Source organism: Motacilla alba, chromosome 5 (genome assembly GCF_015832195.1).
Source record: "Motacilla alba alba isolate MOTALB_02 chromosome 5, Motacilla_alba_V1.0_pri, whole genome shotgun sequence".
Lineage (NCBI taxonomy): Eukaryota > Metazoa > Chordata > Aves > Passeriformes > Motacillidae > Motacilla > Motacilla alba.
In genome coordinates this window covers 56,562,144-56,585,326 of record NC_052020.1, presented here as the reverse complement: position 1 = coordinate 56,585,326, position 23,183 = coordinate 56,562,144, and the positions used below count along the sequence as shown (strand labels likewise).

At 41.1% G+C, this 23,183-nt stretch overlaps 1 protein-coding gene across 2 annotated transcripts in view; it reads left to right on the top strand.

Annotated features, from left to right (window-relative positions):
* Window positions 1-23,183, top strand: part of MNAT1 (MNAT1 component of CDK activating kinase) — a 118,792-nt gene that overhangs the window by 36,354 nt on the left and 59,255 nt on the right. For both annotated transcript variants that reach the window (XM_038136946.1, XM_038136945.1), the window contains 3 exons: window positions 8,085-8,188; window positions 12,231-12,371; window positions 17,664-17,789. In XM_038136946.1, the coding sequence (XP_037992874.1) occupies window positions 8,085-8,188; window positions 12,231-12,371; window positions 17,664-17,789 (371 nt within the window). The remainder of the gene's footprint in view (window positions 1-8,084; window positions 8,189-12,230; window positions 12,372-17,663; window positions 17,790-23,183) is intronic.

Genomic DNA, 23,183 nt, shown 5'->3' with positions numbered 1-23,183 from the left:
TTGCTGAACTGTAGAACATTGTTAAGTAAAACATTTTATCTGCCAGAGAAAAAAACCACAATCCAAAGAGGAAGCAAGCTGGAAAAGAAAGGCTTGCAGGGGACTGTCAATGCTGCACTGGCAAAGATTAAACAAAGAGAGGAGAAATTGAAATTTTCATTATATCCCTCCATTAGCTTTATCTACCATGACAGAAGCCATATGGTGTCTTTCATCATTTTTGCTTCTGCAAGTACAGTAGTTGAAGCTGCTTTGAAGCTGATGACCTTACATACCACCGTGGTAGCATTTTATGTTGCTGTGCAGAAGGAGAAGGTTTGGGAACAGACGTTGATTTCTTTCTCTTTGGATTAGCTGAAGCAGAACTTTGCCCTTTGGAGAAAGGACAATGTTATCAACAGAGTTTATTTTCTTCTTAGGGTGACTTGTGATTTATGGTGGAGTGATGGGTTTTGCTTAGAAAAACAGGGATGTGTTGTCTTTTCTTTTCTTTTTTTTGACCTGGAGGAAGAAGAGGTGACTTACAGCATGCAGGAGGGGCAGTGAATGTGATTGGAAGGAAACCATGGAGATGACACTTTTCCTTCATTTTTCTCCAAGGAGCCCTTGCTCCTTTTTGCACTGTGGTGTTTTGCAGAAATGTATCCAATACACTCAATGCTGTGAGCAATGTATCATGTTTTTGTTGGCACCAGGAGGCTGAGGCTGGGAAGCCAAATCGTGTGGCTGGGAAACACCAGTCACACTCACATGGTCCAGATAACTGGAGGAGATGATGTGGGTGTAGCTTTGTTTGTATATTTTTTGGAATGGTATGGGGGAAGGAGGAATGAATAGAAAGAATGGCCAGAGGATCCTGGAAGAATCTGTGTGCTCATGGGAAGCAAAACTGCTTTTTTTCATGTAGCATTAAATACAATTTCCCACTTAACTGCTGTTGCAAGACTTTTCAACATCTGTAACAAGGGAGTTGAAGTTTTGCCTGAAATTGTGTGAACCTCATGAATTTGTGCAGGATGTTAAGATTTTACAGCTCTTGGGATTAGGTGGTTACATTGCAAATGGTTCCAAATCTTGTATTGGGAACTTGGTTTCAGAAGCAGCAGAAACCTGGCTGGTCTTGGTAACCTTATGAAAAAAAGTGATTTAGCCAATAATTGTTTTGGCCCTGCAAATGCATAGTGAAGAAGCTTGATAGAATTTTTAGGAATTGGAGTTAGTTACCTGAGAAGAACACCTAAAATACTAAAAGGACTTGGAAATCCAACTGCATTCATGTGGCAGCCAGGGTGATGAGAGGAAGGAAGGGGTGCAGTCAGAAGACTCGTAATTTTCACTGTCAGTGAGTTCAGTTATGATATCCCAACTCCAGACAGATCCCAAAGGACAGGTTATGTTCAACAACACCGCTTTAGGCAAGAGTTCAAGCCCTGTTTGCTCTCCCTGGTGACAAAGCCCATTGCACATTTGTCCCCAAGCCCATCCCTGCTGTGGTCTTGGGCAGAATTCCCTACCTGGCACTTGTCTGATGTGACATTTTCCAGTGCATGTTGTGAATGGTGTGACTGAACAGTGTGTTAAAAGTCATTGACTCTGTGTGATATTTTCACACTTTACTGCTGAGAGGAGTTATTTCATTTTTGTGTGTCTCTGAATTCCCTGCTGGCTTGCTCATGTGGAAAACTGGGCTGCAAGATGGAAAAGCAAGGATGTGCAGGGCAGCTTTGCCTTGTGGAGCCAACATTGAGCAGACTTGCAGTAGCTACTGGTGGTTGGGAAGGTTTCCCCTTTCCCCGTGCCCCAAACTTTCAGTTTTTCTGTGAGAGGGTTTAAGTGCAGCTTCACCTTTTTTGTCCCTCTTTGCTGGAAGGTTTTGTTTCTGGGGTTGTTGTAGGAGCTTAAATGAAGTAGTTGCTTAGCACAGACAAAATGTAAACATCCCGTATAGGTGCATTTCACATGACCCTGATTCTGATAGGTTTCCAAATATTCCAGGTAGGTCAGCTCCAAAACTAGCAATGGAATGAGACACGGAGCAGTTGCTGATCTCACTTGAAACATATTTTCCCCTTCATATCAGCTGTTTTTTACCTACAGACTTTTTCTATTGAAATAGAAGAGTTGGATGGTGCAGCAGCAGTGTGTGTGTGTGGGAAGGTCAAACAAACATTAGGGTAGTCACCTTTTAAGATTTCTATTATAAAAACCAGGTTTTTGAAGTGGTTTAGAGTGTAGCCCCTGAATAATGCTTTGGGCTAAAATGTGTTAAACAAGGCTTTAAATAAAAACCACATTTTAAAGCGAGTTTTCCCCAGAAGAAAAATCGGTTGGACAATTTGAGAGCGTTGTAAGCACAGTTTGTTGTCATTAGCACTAGGAATAAAAATAAAGTGAAAGGGTTAAAATTTGCCTTTGGGAAAGGTGTGGACAACATGTATCTGAGTGAGTGAGGTCTGTGCCCTTATGGTAAGAGGGACCTGGTTAAACCTTTGAGTGTTGCTACAACTTGCACTCTCTGGACACAATGTGAATTTTGCTTCCTCTTTCTACAAAGTTTTCTTTTTCCCCCGAGTATTTCTTCTTCCCTAGAGTATCTCTCTGGCCGTTTTTCCAAGCCCTATGTGAAAGCTCTTGGAGCAGGACCCACCTCCCAGCGTGTGCCTGGCACCTTCTCCTGGTACCTGAGCGAGGCCCCCAGGCATTACCGCAGCACGATTGTTACGGGTAATTGCTGCTTTTTAAAAAGGAGGCTGCTGTTATTTGTGTATTCCTGTATCTCCCCGACCCTCCAGGACTTTATGCAATACCGGCTGCCTCTCAAAACACTTATCTGACAAGTGATCCTTGGATAGGAAGGGTTTTGCTATCTGTGATCGCTTGTGGGTTGTGCTGTTTATTGTTTTGTGGTTTGGTTTTTTCCCCCTCTGTGTGTGTGTTCTCGAGGATGGTGTTGCTGGTCCTGACACAGGCAATAACACAACTGGAAATTGGGCAGCTTTATCAAAGATCTCTTTCAGTTCACACCATCACACTGTTCCAGCCAAAATGGTCTTTCTTAGAGTGGTGGGGCTGAGTGATTTCAGTCATTCATTGCTGTTTACAGTTCTTCTGGAAAAGTTATTGACTCAATAAAAGACCACTGAAGATAAACAGAAATAGTCACTGATAGACTAACTAGACTTTTTCTGGCTTAACTGGGTTTTTTTTTGTTTGTGATAATTACTTTGTTATAATCCCAGAAATGTCGGTGGGAAGGGACCTGTTAAATTCTTTTCTCCCCCTCACTGCACCCCTTTTAAAAGTACCAGGATCAGGCATCAAAAGCACCAAGGGAAGTTGCCACAGTAGCCTGGGACATCCCAGGCAGACTGAGGATGAGGTTGTGTCTCCCTCTGTGGCACTCTGCCATTCCCAGTCTGGGGTTTTAGGAAGATGATAATTTAGGAGTTGTTTGATGGGAGGAATATTGTTTATAATGAACTAATTCTAGTAATTTTCAGTCTTAGTCTAAAACAGGGAGATTTTGAGGAACTTAGTCCTGAAGTGCAGTGATATTCATTCATATGGCCATGTCTCTGGACAACTTATTGTGCCATTTAATTAAATGTTTTGTCTTATTTTCTTTTTTATAACTAGGAAAATATTTTTCCATTTGTTATAGAATTGTATAATGAATACTGTTGTTTTGAAAAACAGTGAAAGTCCCTGTAGAGGCTGAATTTCAGAACTTGGGAGTTTCACCTAAATAGAATGAAATGTTTCACAAAAAACACAATAGTCTTCCTGTTATACTTAACAGATGTCTCAAGGCAAGTCATTTTATAAACCAACCAATGTGAGATGGATAAGTAGATAAATAATTGTTGCATACAAAACAGCTTCTGTTTCTTTTCCCTGAAGGGCTTCAGGCCTCTTATATCGGCTTATGCTATATTTCAACATGGACAAAAATAAGTCTGTCTTCTCTTTGAAACCTTTTCAAACCAGCCATCTGCTTTGCCACTCATATTCACATCTACACCAATATTTTTTCAGGGTAGGTGTAGCATATGAGTTGGGATTTTTAACTCTTTCTAGTTCTTCTAGTTCTATCATTTTTTAAAGTTATGAAGTACATTTAAAATAAATTTCTGGCAAAACTCGAAGGAGGGCAAATTAAAAAAAAGTGCTGCATAGTCCTAGCTATGCTAAAGTTCATATGTTGAGTGTTAGCAACTGTGTTCTTTGGTTTTATAGTTGTTGGCTTTTAAATGCCAAGTAACTTGTGGAGGGGACAAGGGACAAGAGAGGGAAATAATATCTTAATTATTTTTTGTGCCCTAGTGCCCCTTGCAAAACAGACTTGTCAGCTATATTGTGAGGATACAATGGCAAGAATTTGTATTCTATAAATATTGATGAAAAGACGTTTGAAGCTCATGAAAAATTTATTAGAAAATATGTTGAAAGACGTTTTGGCTGGCTGGCTGGCCACTGGTAACCATGCAGTGTCAAAGAGCAGCTTGTTTTGCTGGTAGGTGTTTATTGTAGGAGGGAAGATGCTGTTTTCAGTACCAAAGGGCAGCTGTTGACACTGAAATTGATGTGGGCAGATCCAGGTTACACTGTTACACTTTCAATTGTTTTAATTTCTTTTACACTTTTGGGAACTATTTTACACTGGTTCCACTCTTGCAACAAAATGTCTTGAGTGTTTTCACTCTTGAAATGTGGGCAGGTCAGTGTTGAGGAGGAGATGCTTAGGACCAGCACTATGTTTCTCATCAATGGCTATGGATCTATGTTCCCTGGGACAAATTTCCTCTGGCCTTTGAGGGGGCTGGAAGTCCGAATCTCTGGTTGCTGGTGTCCTACAATATCCTTGAGTGACAAAGCAGGATAAGATGGACAGAGCAGAGTCAGCGTGGTGTGAGCATATCTGACTGCTGAGAGGGTTGTGGCCGTGGCTTGGTTCCAGCCACAGCAGGAAAACAAGGGGGGATAAACACTTCCACCGTGAGCAGAGCAGTGGGCTTTTAGGGTGACTGCAGGTGGCTGCTGAAAATTTCCCAAACATTGATGCAAAAATAGATTTTTTTAGATAGAAATATTACTTCCTGTGGAGTACCAAAATACACCCGTTTTTGTAAGCAGTTCTCAATAAAGGTAGGCATCTGCAAGTGTTTAAAACATGCCTGCTTTTCCCCAGTATGAGTTTTAAATCTTAAGCTTCTTGTTTTACAGACCAAATGGTGACCAGTTGAACCTATTAAAGATAACTGAGAAAGAAGCAAAAAAACAAACCCTGAAGGTTTTAAGCAGCAATAACAGCAGAACAGAGATCATCAGCTTATGGCTGGATTTATTTTTAGAGAAATATTCATGATGTTCAGAAGCCTGAAGGCAATTTGGCATCTCCTCATGCACCTGAAGGTGGCATCTGGGCATCCTGCTAGCACAGCATGGCTCATGAGCTATTTCTTTCTTGTGTCGTCACTGAAGAGTTTAGAGAGCTGCTGTGTGGATTGAAGTTGTAGGAAGTGCTGACATTCCCATGCAGCTGCTGTCACTGCAGAGCCCTGGGCTGATTGTGTGCCAGCATTTTCACATGGTACTTCTTCTCTGCCCTAATACTCAAATATTAAAACTTCTTGTCAGTGGGCAACTGTAGGCTGGAAATTTGGATGTCAGATCACCATTAAAATACTGAAGATTTATACTAAAATAATGTTTTGCTAACGAGAGGTTGCCACTACCAAAAAGTGTGTGTTTGTCATAATATGAAATAGGAAAATGTTATGCCTTTTGGAGAGGAAAAAAAAAAACCCAAAAATTTGGGATGGGTAGCTTGCTTCCAAAAACCAAGGAGCTGAACTTTGAATGGTTTGTTTGGGTTATGGCAGTGCCCAGAGGTCCCAGCTGGCATGAGATGAAGACCTCAGGGAGAAGATTGCCTGAAGCTATAGCATGGAGATACAGCAGGTGGTGTGTAGGAGAAGGGAACCTTTATTTCTCTTTCTGGTTCTTGCCAGTGGGAGACCTCCAGTACAGAGGCCCAGTGGTCTGCCCAAGAACAGTAGCAAAGTTTGAAAATTCAGCTTAGGTGTTGATTCTGAAATTCTTGAAGCACAAGCTCAGCCGCCTTAGATCTTCCCTCTGGTGGGGCTGGAAGAGTTCAGCTGGTTCAGGAGCCAGCCTGAATTGAAATGTCATTGTTTTTGGTACTGCTTGTTATTTGGAAAATGGGAAAAATAAATACAGCCTTTTTTTTTTTTTTAAGGTTAGGAAGTTCTTGAACTGTATCTTGCTGAGCCCTTTTTTGTTGCAGTTTGAGGAAATTGAGTATTTATAATAAGAGTAAGATGATTGTGGTCTCCTGGATAAGACAGTATTCTTGTTCCCATTTGTACCCTTTTATAACTTCCCTGGTACCCTCTCTGGCACTTGCCTGACCCCTGTGTTGAGCCAGTTCAGGTTACTGGAGGATTTCTGTTGACACTGCAGAGTATCTGAGGGAGTTCTGGAATCAGAGCAGAGGAAAGAGTGAGGCCTGTGCTTGGGGAGAGGGGCATAACAGCAGGAATGCCTCCCTTGGCAGCAGTGAGCTGGGTTTGTAGAACTGAGCTGCATCCCACAGCTCTACCATTTAGGACCTTCCTGTTTCTTCTCATCTCCGTTTGCTCCTGGCATTGACTCCTTGATGTTTCCTTCACTACTCTCACATGCTTTGCCAGCCTGGGCTACTTTTGGTTTGGTTTGGTTTGCCTAGAGCCCTCCTAAGTGCTCTTTTTTGCCATGTTACCTGTGGGGGAGGATGGAAGAAGGGATATGATGTTCTCCAAACTGAGGCGTGTGTTACCCTGAGGAGTAACAACAGCCTTCATGCTGCTTCCTTCTGTTCCCTCTAGCAGCCTCACTGGTACAAATTACTTGGCGGTGGTGCCTGTGCCCAGGCTTAGCTTGGCCCTGGTTGCCTAAAAGCCTGGGAAGAGAGAACCGAACCAAAACCTCCCAAGTGCCACGCTGGTGTTTGCACAAGACCCTCCTTCCCTTTGGGCTGTGACGCAGCACGGTCACTGCGCGGTTGTTTCTTCTGGAGGATTTATCAATGGCAGCACAAATTTCTCTGCTGCTCTTGTGGGCACGTGACAGAGCTCTTGGAGGCTTGGAGTGCTCTGTGCTGGCACTGTTCAGTAGCTCTAAGGCCATGGGCATGAGCCCAGCATCCACTCAGGATGGGGATCAGCAAGCGACCTCCCGGTGATAACGGCGTTCAGTTGGAATTCACTTGACCCTCAAGTGAACCAGTGACCTAGAGGTGAAGGGCTCAGGCGTTGTATCAAATTACAAATCATCCAAACCATCTACATCTTTCAAGTTGTTGATTATAGAAACTGTTCAATTTCTTGTGATATCGTCTGTGCCATGTGTAGATAATTGGGAATGTTGTGCTGAACTATGGAGCTTGCTGGCCGACCCTGCTTGCTCATAATTACATGAGATATAGTCTGTCACCATTGAGAGACATCAAAAGAATGTCAGCTGACCTATTAATCTGCAAGCATCTGCAGATTCCTCATAATAAAGGTAATTGTATGTTGGTGCCTTTTAAGTTATCAGGCAGTGTAAATTTTTTTTGTGTAGCTGAGAATTCAGTCACTGTAGTCCTTGTGCATTAGATATTCCCTGGGAAATGGAATGACTTAATTTCCAACCTTGTCTTCATATGCCTGTGTTTGGTCTAATTTAATTTTACAGGAATCACCATGTTTTTAGCTATAACTGCTACTTGGAAAGGTCAATGTTTTATGAATAGCGTGGTGATTTTTCATGTGTATCATTACAGTGTCACAAAATGGGATGCAAGATTCAAATTTTAATCTCCTACAGATGTGTAAACCTACAGAAACTCCGCTGGCTTTTGTTGAAGTGCAGTGACTTAGCAGATTGTCTCTGTCTTTATATGGCGTGTTTAAATAAGTTCTGTTACTGCAATGTTTATATTTGGCTAGAAGGGATAGAGAGCATAAGAATAGTGTTTCTTTGTCATAGTCATGCGTGCTGACCTAATACTTTTGCTTTCTGTCTTTATAATATTTATGCAGTATTTAACTTGACCAACAATGTGGACTTGGAGAACACCAAAAAGAAAATGGAGCTGTATCAAAAGGATAACAAAGAAGTCATTCAGAAGAATAAGTTAAAACTGGTTAGTTAACTTCTTTGCCCTACAAGTTTTATTCATTTGTTAAAGAATTAAAGGATTTGTGGAGTACTTTCTTAAAACAAATCAGAGCCGAAAGCACTATGCAGAGTTCTTTGTATTTAAATATTGAGGTTGAAATGTAGTTCTGCTTTATTTTGGGAAGGGCTTGAGGAGAGGGGCAGGCAGTAGAGCCTGTGTCTAATACATCACCACGGCATGTGTGCTGGCAGTGTCGTTGGACAATGTCCAGGAGAGATGAAGTTCATTCCTACACCAGGACAATCGTTCCTTTCTCATCTGAAGGCAAAAAGGAATCCAGACTCAGACATTATGAAGCTCCCAGGAGAGAGTTGTACAATTGAGGCAAAACACAGGCCTGGTTTATGCAAAATTTGAAATGAAAGATGTTGAAACAAACATTAAAACTTTTGTTCAAGAGCTGATAACAGTAACATCAGGGATATTGTATATATAATCTGTATGCAAAACACAGGGTTCTTTGAAGATTCATTCATTAAATTATGGCTCACATATCATTTTGTTCTTTAAAAATAAACTTGCATGCATTTATTCCTGTAAGAAAAGTTTAATCTGTTAAATATTTTTTCAGCATAAAAATACACACTGTTATCAGTTCTTGAAGGAAAATGTCTGCCCAGAGTGTGACATAACAAGGGTTTGTGTTTGTAAGCCAGTTGCACTAAGGACTTGCTTTCAAATCAGTAGGGGTGAAATCTTCACTCCCCTGAAGTCTGTGGCAAAACTCTTGAGTGATTTCTTTAGCTCTAGGATTTCACAGGAGGAGATTGGAATCTGAAAAATGTTTGTTTGAACCTCTTCCTTTTAAAGGCAAGGAAATTTCCCTAGGGGTCCATCTCTGATCTGTTATCCTGTCTCTGACACTGTGTAATATCCTCTGCTTCAGAGCTTGAGGAGACCTGCCAAAGCTTTGGCTGTGTGTCTTATTTTACAGTGGAGCTGCAGCCTCTGGGGTCACAGTGAGAGCAGCTCTGCCTGCAGCCCACCTTCCCTTCAAGGAAGTGGCTCTGACAGCCTGTGCAGGGGCTGTGTGATGCTGTCAAGCAGCTCTGTAATGCCCCATACCCTCTCAAGCCCCCAGGACTTCTGTTTGCTGTGCTCCACAGTCCTGCTGTGCTGGAGGCTGGCTGCTGGCTGGGCAAGCCTGTGTGAATCCAGACTCACTGAAGAGCTGGAAACATTTCTCTTTTTTTTTTGTTTTTTTTTTTTTTTTTTTTTTTCTTTTTTAACATTTGAAACATTCATAATTTCTTTTTCAACAATTGAAACATAATAATAGACTTTACACAGTGGTTATTACAAAAACTGCATGATCTTGCCCATAAATTTTCCCCTCTCCTAAAAGCTGAAGGGTTGCTTTTCCTCTCCAGCTCCTCTTAGCAAGTTTTGGAATGTCTTTACTCCATGTGTGGTGAAAGGTGCCCTGCTTTCTTGCTTAAACTTCTTATGGCCAGTCATTGTCCCTGCATTCTTGACTTAAATCTTTCTGTCCACTGTAATAGGTTTGTTCTGAGGGATATAGATGTTTTCTGTCCCTCTTGTTTTTGTTACCCTTTGCCTGCTCCAGTGTGATTTGTGTTTGGCAGGCAGAAGGGGCCAGAATTGAATGCAGAGATCTTCATGCCTCTCGTAAAGGAGCTCTGTTTTCCCATCTCTGCTGGAAATACATTGATCCTAAGACTGTTCTTCTCTTGTAGTTTGGAAAAAAAAGGTTAAAATCTTGGTGTTCTTGTAGTTATAAGTTGTTTTTTTTTTTTTTTAATATATAGATATTTATATACACTTTTAATTTATAAAACCTTGCACCCTGAGTGGACTACAGCTTTTCCAGTGTTTCTCCCTTAAATACTTGCACTTCTCCAGTCATAGGGTAACTTGTTGCTTCCTACTTTATCACTAGATGTTTAATTTCACTTGCTCCTTTGTGCAGTCTTGAAATAGTTGTGTCTGGATTCTTTGATGTGATTGTGCATGTTTTCTTGATTATCCTTTCCTGAATGTGGCAAAATGTGATTTTACTTTCTATTTAATTCTTCACTTGTAGGTTTGAGTTTGCTCCAGGCTTCACTGTCGTTATCTTTTCCTTCACGTATTAGGACTGTGTTTAGATTATCTTTAGTCTGGACACAACCCTTGCTGCCTATTGAACACATCTCTTCTCTTTTACTGTTTAAAGAATTTGATCTGACATGTGATAATTCTCCCATTTTCCTGTAGTCTGCTCTGGTTTAGGTTTGTTTATCAGTTTACTTATTTCAGACTCTAATTTTTCTGGGCTGTTTCTTCAGACTAGGTCTGTCAGCACTTCCCTACAAGTTTTCTTCTGTTTCAGTGCAAATTCCAGGCAGCCTTTAGAGATAAATGTGGAAGAGCCTTGGAATGTCTCAAAGACCTTGAGCTCTTCTGTTCTGTTGACCAAACTAACTAAATCCCTTAATTCTCAGACATAACCTCAGTTAGAAGTTTGGGGATTTTCTTGTTTGTTTTTTTCCTTTCATTAAATGCAAAGAGAGCCCAGTTGCAGGTGGTTGCTGGTTGGTGACCAGCTTTTTACCAGTGTCACTGCACCAGTTGCACAATGGAAGCAGCTTCTGTTGGCTCGGTGGCAGGTGATGACATCTCCCAGGAGTCACTGGGACCCACTGGCTCAATCTGTCTGGTGAAGGGATTTTTTTTTTTTTTTTTGTTGCAGATTCTGGCTTTTATTAGGTAGTTGTGAGTTATGATATAACTTTATGATTAGAACAAACTGTACTATGGTCTTGGCCTCAATAATGATCACAGAATCACAGAAGAAGCTCAGTCAGAAGGGACCCACAAGGATTATTGAGTCCAGCTCCTGGTCCTGCACAGCACCACCCTTAAGAGTCCCACCCTGTGCCTGAGGGCATTGTCCAAACTCTCCTTGTGCTCTTGGTGCTCAGCCTTGGTGCTGTCACCACTGCACTGGGGAGCCTGTTCAGTGCCCAACCACTTTCTGGGTGAAGAACCTTTTCCTGATATCCAACCTAAACCTCCCCTGACACAACTTCAGGCCATTCCCTTGGGTCTTGTCACTGGGCACCACAAAGAAGAGATCAGTGTCTTCCCTTAGGAAGTTTTGCTGAAACTCCTTTCATCAGTAAATCGTCCATTTAAGTTTATAAAATTTTAATTATCTTGCCATTTTTACTGCATCTCCCTTTGCTTTATTACATTTGATGGAGATGATTTGGAAAAATGTTTCCTGTATGTTCTTCCTTGTACCTTCTAGCAACCAAACTGACATTCTTTTGATCCACCTTCTTTATAAAATTGTTTAATCCTCTTATTTTCATCTGTCTCTGAGCCCTCTTCTGTTTTTTTATTCTTTCACGGTGATTTTCAAATACAGATTACCCAGTGGTTTGCACATTAAAACATACTTGCCAAGAAATAGATCTGTTACAAAAACTTGTCATTTTGTACTAGTAATCTTTCTTTTGATCTCATGTCACATGACTGCAATCCAGGTTATAGGAAAAATTCCTTATTTTCTAAAAATGTGACATTTTCACTGTTAATGCTTAAATGCTTGAAGTTATAGGCTTCCCTATTAGTACTCACATATTTGTAATTTCTCATTTTTCTTCTACACCACTGACAAGCACAGTGTGCTTTGCAAATAAGATGCTGCTGATGAGTGGGGTGATGAGTATTGTGGGATTATGCTTTTGTTCATCCTACTTACATTACTGAGTTATAGGATGTGTTGGAGCTGAGGGGGGCTCAATTTAGAGTGAAAGTGTAGGGAAAACCCCTTCCCTAACATTTAAGGAGTCAAATCTGGCTCCAGTGAGCAACAAGTTAAAAACCTTAATTTTACACTGGGCAATGAGGAGGTAGAATAATCACCCATAATCACCTTAAAATTCTGCTTTAAAGGGTAGAATTTGGCTGCTTTCCCCTTGCCTGGCCTGGCTGGGGTCCCTTGGGGGGCAGTGGAGCTGTGGGGCTGCTGGGAGCTGATTTCTGGTTTCCCTGTCAGACGCGGGAGCAGGAGGAGCTGGAGGAGGCTCTGGAGGTAGAGCGGCAGGAGAGCGAGCAGAGGCGGCTGTTCATGCAGAAGGAAGAGCAGCTACAGCAGATGATAAAAAGGAAGAATAAACAGGCACTCCTGGATGATCTGGTGAGTAACAAAAGCAGAGGCTTTGAAAGCTCGGTAGCATAACCATCCATCTCTATCAGTGTGTGGAATTAACAGATCTGTCCCCGTTTCCCTGTTTCATGTGTTTTGTGTTTCCATTCTCTCACCTGTTATTTATTTCGGTGTTGCAAACCACTCTGGTTTTGGTAAGCTAGGGGCTGGATGAAGACTGCTTCTGGGATTTGTAGCTCAGCTCTACCACCGTTGGCTTGTTAAACAGTTCTGAGTAGTGGCTGAGAGTCTGGTGTGTGGAAGCAAAAAGGTCATCAGGAGGTGCTTCTTGGCTCAGCCACCTCTGCAGTGGAGATGGTGGAGAGCAGGGGACAGTAACCTCATGAGTTATTGCTCAGCCCCTTCTCAGTCAGAGCACCTCAATGATTGGTGTTCCCTTTGTATGCAAAAACTACTGCAATGAAAAGTTTTCTTGCCTTGAGTGTGTCATGTTCTCTTAATGCCACTTCTCCCGTGCAAGTTGCTCCTTTTGAAGGGAATGAAGCTTGTATAGACACACAGAGAAAAACTCAGGCTGCTTTTGGGAATCGTGGTAATCTTGATTAATTTACTGATTCTGCATCTGAAATGCAATAATGTGTGGGCATAGAGTACCTCACTCAATGTGTTACTTAAAGAAGGTTCACATCTCAATTTCTTCTGTGTGTACAGACACGTGTACACGCACATTCACAGGTTTAACACCCATGAGGACAGTCTGTGTACACACAGCCTGTATGGAACCTTGAGGGAAATCAGAAAAAAGAAGTGTGTATGCATACATACCTGTGTTCAGCTGTGTCAGTGTGGTTTAAATCTGCTTGGCATATCCAAATGCTATTTTCTCTCTTATATCGGTGCATCTCACACTAATACAGTGTTAATTCCTGCTTTGTAGTCTCAGTTCTTATTCAAGACACAGATGCTGTTCTACTTTTCCTGAGAAAGTAGAGTTCCTCTTTGAGCCAGGGCAGAAGGCACTGACATGGAGAGAGGATCTAAGTGAAATGTAGGAGTTTCAGGGCCTCCTGAAGAGATAGATGCCTTTCTTCAAGCCAGGATTCCTGGCAACCTGTTACTGTTTTCCTCTTGTGGGCAAAAGCAGAGATGAACAGAAACCTTCTTTAAAAAAAAGTCAAACCTGCATCTTAACATCCACCAATCTAATTTCACTTTAAAGGTAAATGCTTTTACAGTCCACACAATTAGGAATAGTGGATAAATGAATAAAAACTCCACTATGAATTTGCATTTAATTTCTCAGAATATGGATTTTGAGTTTCTGACTTTTTAAAACCCTGTTCTAAAACACACTCCTAACTGACTAGAGACCAGTGGTTGATGTATGGTTGTTTATTTATTTTTTATTTTAACACAGCCATTTGGTTTTACTGGAAACCTTCGCCAGGTGGCTTGCAGAAAGAATAGCTATAAATAACCCTTAAAACATGACTAAAACAAGTAGTTTTAACTGTGATTGCATATGTATTGGTATTAAAACATATCTTAATATTCTAAAAACAATAGAAAGGTGATTTTTAAAGGCTGAGGGAGGAAACTGCACAGTTTCAAGTTGTGTCTGTGTTTCTGAAGGGGCAGTGTCAACTTAAATTTGAGCAAAAACTTGTTTTGTAATATTACTAAGGTTTATAAAACCAGCACTGAAGTGTTTGTGTAATGACTTACAAAGTCTCTGGAAAACCAGTGGTTGTTAAAGAAATAAACATTTCCTATGGTCTCTGAAATCCCTCTAGTGCTGTGCTGCAAATCTGAAAATGAAACTGATCATGAGGAAAACTTAATTGAGAAATGCAGTGAAAGCCAAGCATAAGCAGCAACCATGTAAAGAATTGACTTAAAAAATAATCTTATATCTATGATTGCTTGTTCTGTGCTAAACCAAGAAGGATTAATTTCTGGCTACAGAGATATCCGTGGTAACACCACTGACTCTGCAGGATTGTGTGAGCAGAGGAAGGTGAGAATCTGACATTGGTTTTGAGCCTTCTCCTTTGGACAGATCACCTGGTGTGGTCAGCCTACAGCCCAGACCTACTGCATCTTGGTATTTTTTTTTTTCCAAGTTTGGCCCTGCCACTGGGCAGCAAGAAAAAATTTAAGACACATTTTTCTGTGTTGTACAAGATGTCAGGTATTTTCCTTGTCAAGAAATGAATTTAACCTTTGGTGCTGAAATCTTACAAAGCTGCAGATCTCATGGAATCATGGAAATGCTTGGGTTGGAAGGGTCCTTGGAGACCATCCAATTCCAGACTGTGGAATGGAGAGGGAAAGCTTCCACTAGAGCAGATTGCTCAGAGCCCCATCCAACCTGGCCTTGAACATTCACAGTGTTGGGGCATCCACATCCTCTCTGGGCAGCCTGTTCCAGGGCCTCACCACCCTCTGGAGAGAATTGCTTCCAATGTCTAATCTAACCCTGCCCTCTGTCAGTTTGTAGCCATTCCCCTTGTCCTGCCACTCCAGGAGTCTCTCTCCATCTCTTTTGTCAGCTCCTTTCAGGTACTGGAAAGCCACAATTAGGTCACCCCAAAGTGTTCACTTTTCAGGCTGAGCAATCCCAAAGCCCTCATCCTTTCCTCATGGGAGAGGTGCTCCTTCCCTCTCATATCTTGGTGGTCCAAGTCATTAGATGTGTTACTTACGGTGGTTTCATTTGGAGCAAAGATCTCAGTTGTGTGCATCTTCAAAGAGCTGATAATTTAGTACTCCAGAGGCACAGAAAAATGCTTGATTATTTAACATGTTGTGCAGTGTGCCCTGGTTTCTGGCCAGCCTGGGGAGTGCAGGGGCTCCTGCAGAAGGGACTGGACCTGGGGCCAAGGCTGCACGAACCCATCCCTGGCTGGGAACAGGGAGGGGAAGGCCAGTGTAAAGTGCTGGGGAGATCATCAAGGCATTGGAGGGGACCCAGGCTCTGCAGGCCACTGGAAAAGCAGTTTGGTCCTTTTTGCCTCCCAGTACTAATTAGGCAATTTCTGTGTTACCTTCATTGTAGGTCACCTCTTCTACAGTAGAACCTCTCACTTTAAAAGCACAATGCCCTGTTGTAATTTCGACTTGCAGTCTCAGATGCACTTTATGCATCACTGGGAGAGCCATATGAGTGTTTTATTTTGGGTTGTTGTTAGTTTGGGGCTTTTTTTTAACCTTGGATAATCCAGGCTGAGTAAAATATTAAAGCACTTTCTTTATGGGCTGTACAAACTCTCTCAGATGTATACAGAGGATTCTAAGATGATCTCTTATGTTTCACGGGACTTGCACTTTCCTCTTCAACAGCCCATAATTCCCAGGCATGAGCACAAAGGGATTGCAGCACATGGCAGAGGAGCAGGTTTTCCCTGGACTTGCCATAGCTTGGAGCCAGGCAAAGGCATTAAAGACGTCACATCCACACTTTCACCAGAACCTCAAGGGTTTTGAAACAAATCTTCCAGAAATTGTTGTGTAGAACCAGCTTTGTTCATAGTGTAGACAGTTTGTTTTCCCATACAGAAAATTGCTGGTATGGCTAAACACAGGGTTGGAACTTCCATGTGTGTTAATAGTTAACAGAAGGGCTCTGGGCACATTCAAAAGGACAAACAATCAGGATGTGGTGCCTTGCTGGCACACTGTGGGTTTCCCACAGTTGTGTAATCTGGTTGCTGGTCATTGTATGAACTCCTGAGAAGTTGGTTAAAAATTGGCTTCCTTGAATCATTTTATTAGAAATGCAGTGAGTGTTTAAGGAATATGAACGAGAAAATGAACAGGAGACTGCTTTCCACTCTTCCCTTCTCCCCCCACATGTTAAATCTGGTCATTGAAAGAATTCAACATCTCTAACCTCTGCTGACAGCACATGCTGCTGCATGCAGGTTAGAGCTGTACAACACTTGAAAGAAGCACTAACTAGTGCTTCTAGAAGACTCTGAACTAGTGCATTTGTGGTTCCGATTTTCTCCCAGTTGTACAGAAATTAGATGTCTCTACAATTTAGGTTTTTAGCATTTTCCCTCCCCTCCTCCCAGATGATCACAGAAATGCAAGTAGGAAGCTTTGCCTTAGATGTTGTATTTGTAATTCTGGACCAGATCTTATCTTGTGAGATTTTTCTGCTTTTATCTTGCATTCTAGTGGTAAGGCAAAGGGAGTGTAATAAAATATAGAGAGGAAAAAGGACTGGAAAGTGATGTGAAAAGTCAGTGTACAACGTGACTGTTCTTCATGATCACTTCAGAGGATTTCTCTAGATACCATCAAAACAACAAGGCATCTTGTGGCATTAAAAACATCCAACTGCTTACCTTGAACTGAATAAATAAAAAATCAGAGTCCTGTTAATAAAATCTGTTTGGTTTTGTGAGTAACAAATGTGGTTCACAGTTCAGTATTTGCTTGGCTCTTTGAAACAGAAGTAAATGTGATGTGTGAGAGCCTTAGGAATAAAATCCTGTGCTGGAGCAGTCCAGGAAGAATCTGTCTGAACTTCTTCCCTGCTCTCAACTTCATGGTAGTTCTAGCCAGGAATTCTCAAGGATTTCTGTGTGCATGTAGATAGTCACATTAGTCTCTTACAAAATTACTTAGCCAATAATTTCCTGACTCTCTCAAAAACACACTTCCATATATATATGCTAATAATCATTCTGTCCTGACAGTTTAAGTAATTCATTTGCTTAACTATTCATTTTACTACTATATATATTTTTTTTAAAAAGAAATTGGCTGGCTTCCCTAAAAATAAGTTGCTGAAGGAGAAAATAAATATGCTGTTGGTTGCACTTACAATAGTGCCATTGTGCAGAGCAGAGCAAGGATCATTTCCAAACGGCCTCAGGTGAAATCTAATGGGAAACAATTTCAAACTGGTCTGAGTTCATTGGGAGAAAGAATGTGTCTTAGATAAACATCTGATCCAAGTTATACTACTCAGTATTATTCCTTCTCTGATTAAGTTCTAATTTTTTTTTTTATTTTAATAAATATTGTTGCATTGACCAGTTGGAATAAGGAGCCTGTTATATTGTCTTTAATGTGGATTCTATAAAAATGGTTGTTTGCAGGTTACTCTGATTTATGGGGTTGCTGCAGCTTTTTCTTATTACTGAAAATGATCATTTTCTGTAAACTCTTTCTCAGGGAGAGGATACTTGGCATTCTGCTGTTCTCCTAGTGATGGCCTTGCAGTCACAGCTTGCAGTTTGGAACAATATGCAGTGTTAATTAATATTTGTTTTGGTCTAGGACTCAAATTTATTCCTCGTATGTTTACAGGAGAGCTCTGATCTTCCTGCCTCTCTGCTCTTAGCTCAGCATAAGGACAGATCTACTCAGCTAGAAATGCAGCTGGAAAAACCCAAACCTGTCAAACCAGTCACGTTTTCCACTGGCATCAAAATGGTAAGATTTGCTTGTTTGGTTTCTTTTAATGCATTTCAGAAGATCAAGGATTTTCTCGTAGGAAATTCAGAGGTTGCTTAAACCTGAGCTGCATGTTACATGAACTAGACTGTTTGCTTCCAATTAAATAAGTAATTAGGAATTAATTGAAGAATTTTGTTATTCTGCTAGTTGGAATATTGTGGTGACCCACCCAGAAGGGTCATCACAAATATATGGAACATTTTCATGATGTAGTTGTCAAAAAACAAACTATACCTCTCTCGCTGTGAAGTTGTGGTGTTCTTGAATTATTTTTCTTGTTTGTATACCAATTCTGGAAGTCGAAATTTTTGAAGTTTCAGAACCATCTGCACTTTCTTCAGATTTATTTTGAGCACTGGAGTAAGCTGTATGAGACTGACAATCTAGAAAATGATGCCAAGGTTAAGGGCTCTATTTTCATTGTTATTTGGCTCTAGGAAGCAGCAAGTATTTTTGCAAATGTGTCATTGTTAGGGTGGCAGCTGAAGATCTCTCAGCATTCCTGTTCTGTGTCACGACATGGCACAAGCACGCACCAGCCTGTGTACATAAATGTAAAGCTGGGGGTGGGAGCTCGAGTCACTGGTCTTTTCTGCACCTTGCTGGTTCTCTGCTTTGTATTGTTTTAAATTTCTTTTTGGACTTTTTAAAAATCTACTTTTTTCAGACTTTGTCTTTTAGAATTTGTAGTGGTAAACTGAATGTCTTGAAAATAGCCAACACTCTCCACTCTCAAGAAACCCAGAAGTCAGCAAATCAAAAATGTGTGCATCAAACTAGTTTCCTATCAGTAATCAATTTATTTTTGCCATGAGTATTTGTGCTGTGTTCATTATCTGTTAGTGTTCACAGTGTGGAAGCATTTGCAGCTTTTTTTCCCCAAAAGCAGTGTCAGCTTTTGCAAGGCTGTGTGGATTGTTTTCTTATTTTCCTGTGATGTAAATTGATCTTCTTCGCATTTCTTTTAAAATCTAACAGTCTGGGGGAGATTGATATGCTTTGTGAGAGATTTTCTGTCTGTGTAGAAAAGCCAGTGGACAGAAAATGCCTGGTGTTCTATTTAAAAACACTCTGTCTGAATGGCTGTACTTTTTCTTGCTGTTAAAATTTAGTGTCGGAATTTCTTAAAACTGTGGCTTTTCTGTGGGCAAAGGAAGAAGATGAGCTTATGTTTGTGATGAGGACAGTGGAAGTATTTTCTAATTTGTTTAAAAATTAATATTAAATGCAGTATGTGGTAGTGGACATTTGAGATCTGCAGCCCTAAGTAAATTTCACCCAGGAGTTGTGAAAGACTTGGATGAAGAGATTTCCAGCAGCAGGACATTTAAATCCTAATGTTTGAAATAATAGGGGCTATGCCAAAAAACTAATTGCTAATTCATTAGTGTTCAGAAAATGTGAATAGATAAATAATTTAATTTGTTCAATCCCAGGAAAAAAATTACCTCACCTTGACTGATCTTAGTCCTAAATTGAAAAAGAACAATTTAATTGTACTTATTTCTATTAATGTTTTTTAACAGTCAAGTTAAGGATAGAAGCATTTGAAGTTTGTGACTACTATTTATGGAAAATGGATTGCATCAAAAATTTTACACCAACAAAATTACAGGCTTTCTTTAGAAAGATGAAGATTTCCTTATTTTCTTTACAGGTGCTTGATTTATTTATTACATGACTTTTAAAAAGAAAATAGATAGAAATTCTATTACACAATAATAGCAATATTGATACTCTGCATAATAGATGAATGAAGTGTCTAACTTTGTAATTTTGGAAGAAGTTGGTTCCACAGCCTGGGAATGTTTATGTGGGTGTTCTGCTAGGAGGCAGCTCAGTGCTTGGAAGCAGATGTTGAATTTCTGTGGATATGTGCAAACTGGCAGTTTACAGGGTAGCTTTGACAAACTGGCCTCATTTGAATGAAATGTGTTTTAATAGGCTAAGTGCAAAATGAGAAATAGAAGAGTAAATAAATCCCCAACCTGGTCAGGCTCTGGGAGGAGGATTTGGAAGTTTAGCTAAGCAAGTAAACCAGTTTGACCCTCAGCCACAGCGTGTGTTGGGGGCCTTGGGTATGTGAATAGTCCAGCAATAAATAGAAAAGGACTTTTCCTCCTGAATATTGGGAATAGTTGTGGACTGCACAGTTCTGCTGGCTGCATCTTGAGTGCAAAAATCAGAAAGAACGTGAAGAGGAGCCACAAAAGTCCATTCAAAAGCAGGTCTGCTCTGTGTGCTGCATTCTGCCTCTGGTTTAGGAGATGGTTCAGGTATGACTCAATTTACACTAAGTACCTCCTTAGCACAGAACATGCCAGCTTCTGAGCAGGGCAGCATTAAATGTAGCAAGAACCAGTAACCTTAGTTAAACAAACACCATCTAAATAGGAACTGGAGGAAGGAATAAGACCTAAAGTTCACACAACATTCTGCTGGTTAATTGGCCTCGCTGTTAAAATTGGCTCTGGAATGCAACGAAATCTCAAATTCTTGATGCTTTCAGATTAGGATTGGGGTGCATCGTGGAAAGTTACTGTAGTTATCAAATGCAAGCTTGCTGGCCTTGGAGCAGGGTTAGTTTTGTGAAAAGCAGTTCTGCTCATTGCACATGACCCATGAAGGTGGGTTCTAGTGACAATGTCAGGTGAATTCCCTCCTGGCACTCACCTTAGGACATGCTTGTTTGCCAGGCTGAGTGTTTTCCTAAGAACCTGAGATGCTCAGTCCACTCCTTTTGCGTAGGTGTCCATGTGAAGTGGGTGGAGCTTTTCTTGTGCCCTTTGTAGCTGCTTTGGCTTTGTTCCCCTCTGAACCATGGGGTTCACACCACTCCTGTTGGTGGGGGAGCTGGAGGGGAGTACTGAGAATTTCTTAAGAAATACAATTCTAATTAATGCTCTGGCACAAGAGGTCTGCAAATTCAGGACATTTGTGTGAAAAGTCTGGTTTGTGCCCACTGTCAGAGACTTAGCAGTGCACATTTAATGAATCACTATGTATGTCCTTCCCCTGGGCTTGTATTTTTTCCTAATAGTTTGGCCACTGACCTTTTCTGATGGGTGTTTTCCTCTAATTTTGTTTCAAAAGAAGGGAAGCCAGATAGAGCTAGCTGAGCTGCTGGCTGATCCAGAGCTGGTGTTTACACAAAGGCTATGAAAATATGCCACTTCTGGCAATCCACTGGGTTTTTTTTCAGCATGAACAGGAGTGTTTTTCCTTGGTCAGAGATGTTCTTCTGCCTGACTGCTAATCAGACTTGTTTCTTGGTGTCTGAGTTAGGAGCATGTCCATTCTAGTCTCCTGGGCAATGCTCAAGGAAGCTGGCTCATTTAAGGTGTCATTTTAGTGCTGTGATGTGAGTTCCTCTGCTTGCAGGGGGAGGAGGGAATGTCTTGTAAGCTAAGCAAGAGCATCCCCTATAGCATGAGACAGACAAATAGCTCATGGGGACAGGGTCTCCTTCACTTTTCCTTTTATCTAATTCCTTTTTTTTCCCTTCTTTTTCCAAGTGGAAGCAGCTTTTCCTCTGTAGTCTACTCTTTAACTTTTTCAGTAAGTTCCATCCTCTGTGCACGAGGCTTGCATTCCAAATCAATCAGTTTGATTTATTTCTTTGAGTAGGGGGAGACAGTGCTGCAAGGCTTTTTTCCTTATCGTATTCATCATATTAAGGAATATACTTTCAGCACATCTAAATATTTTAAAACAGTCTTATTAAATCCAATCTCCCATCAGGGTAAAGCTACAAAAGAAACTGTAGCAATCTTAATTGCTGCAATAGTGCTAAAAATGAGATTTCTTGTCAATTGTGATACTTCAGACTTAAGCAGCTGTCAAAAAGAGCAGAGTTTGTCTGAAATGAATGATGTTTCCAGCATTTCTAGGGCTTGTCAGGAGGTGCAAAACAAGGTCTGGCAGGAGAACCATTCTTCTGTTTTTTGGTGAATGTAATGACCATTTCTGGTTGTCAGGTAGCTTTAATGTGGAGCTCATTTTAAGGTGTAAGAGAGATGCTCATATGTATTGCAAACTAATGGCAGTTTGCAAATGTAACAGGAATTAATTGTGTTAACAGGAATTTAGTTTCATTCTTAATGTCTCTAGTGTTTACAGGACTGTAGAAGGCTTTTCTAGGTCTGGGCTTTACCTCACCATTGTGGTTAAAAATGCATAAAAGTGTGGGTGTATTTAACTCCTCCTTAATTTGTTGAACTGGGAGCACAGGACCTTTGAGTCTGTGGCCCAGCTGTTTCCATTTTTGTCGAAAATCTGAGTGTCTTAGACTGGCTCAGCTCATGCCATCTCCAGCACATTTCAGGCTGTGTGTCTGTCCCTTTTCTGTTCCTTCCAGTTCTGTAATGTTTCTTTTCTTGTTTTTTAAGAAAACAAACATTACAAAACTGGAAGGACTGTCCTGGACTTCCCCAGCCTCCCAGGACACTTAGCCTCTAGTGATGGTATTCTTGGAGTAATCTCATGCAGTTAAAAACTCAATTACCTCTAAATGGATTGCCCAAAAATGCTGGAAAACAACATAGGTGTCCCCTGATTTGCTCCTGCTTGGGAGAGTTTGCCTTCTTGCATTTTATACCCAAATACCTCAGAATTAATGTAATGCATCACTGACCTTCCAATTCTTATCACAGTTTTTGTTTTATTACCTAATAGCAGTGGGAATATTTATTAATAGAACTATTAGTGCAAAGTGCTCTACGTGCTTTAGAGGATGGTCCCTACCCCGGTGAATTTGCAGTTTAAATAGATGTGTCAGGGAGGGAGGGAGGGGAAGCAGATGCCCGGAGGGGATGTTCTCACCCAGGATTAGCCAGCAGAGCAGTGGAGGAAGGAGGAATAAGATCCAGCCCTACTGAATTCCTAACCCGTGGCTCTTCCGCCGAGCCGGGCTCCATCTCCTGTCAACAGCACCCCTGAATGGCAGCGAATTAAGAGTGAAATATCTGCTCCAGCTACTGCTTCCCTGTCCAAATCACAGCAGCAGTGTTAAATATAACTTTGTGGCTCTGAATATTGCCCGGATTTATTCCAGTTCTTGCAGTTTCAGGTTTTTAGTAGCTGGATGCTGGGGAGAGCAGCGTGCAGCCCGGAGCAGCCAGAGGTTGCAGGAGGGAGCAGTTGTAGAACCAATATTTCAGAGGAATGGATTTGTGTCAGACACAGGATGTCTAGGACACCTCAGGAATGTGTGTTACCACTAAGCTGCACATAACAAGTGTTAGGGAAGAGATTTTGTGCAGTCTTACACTTGCAGTATTATTCTGATGGGAAATAACATTCTTATTTTACGTTACGTGGAGCTGTTTCTTTTAAAACGTTGACCTCATCAGCTCAGGTCAAATTAACTGT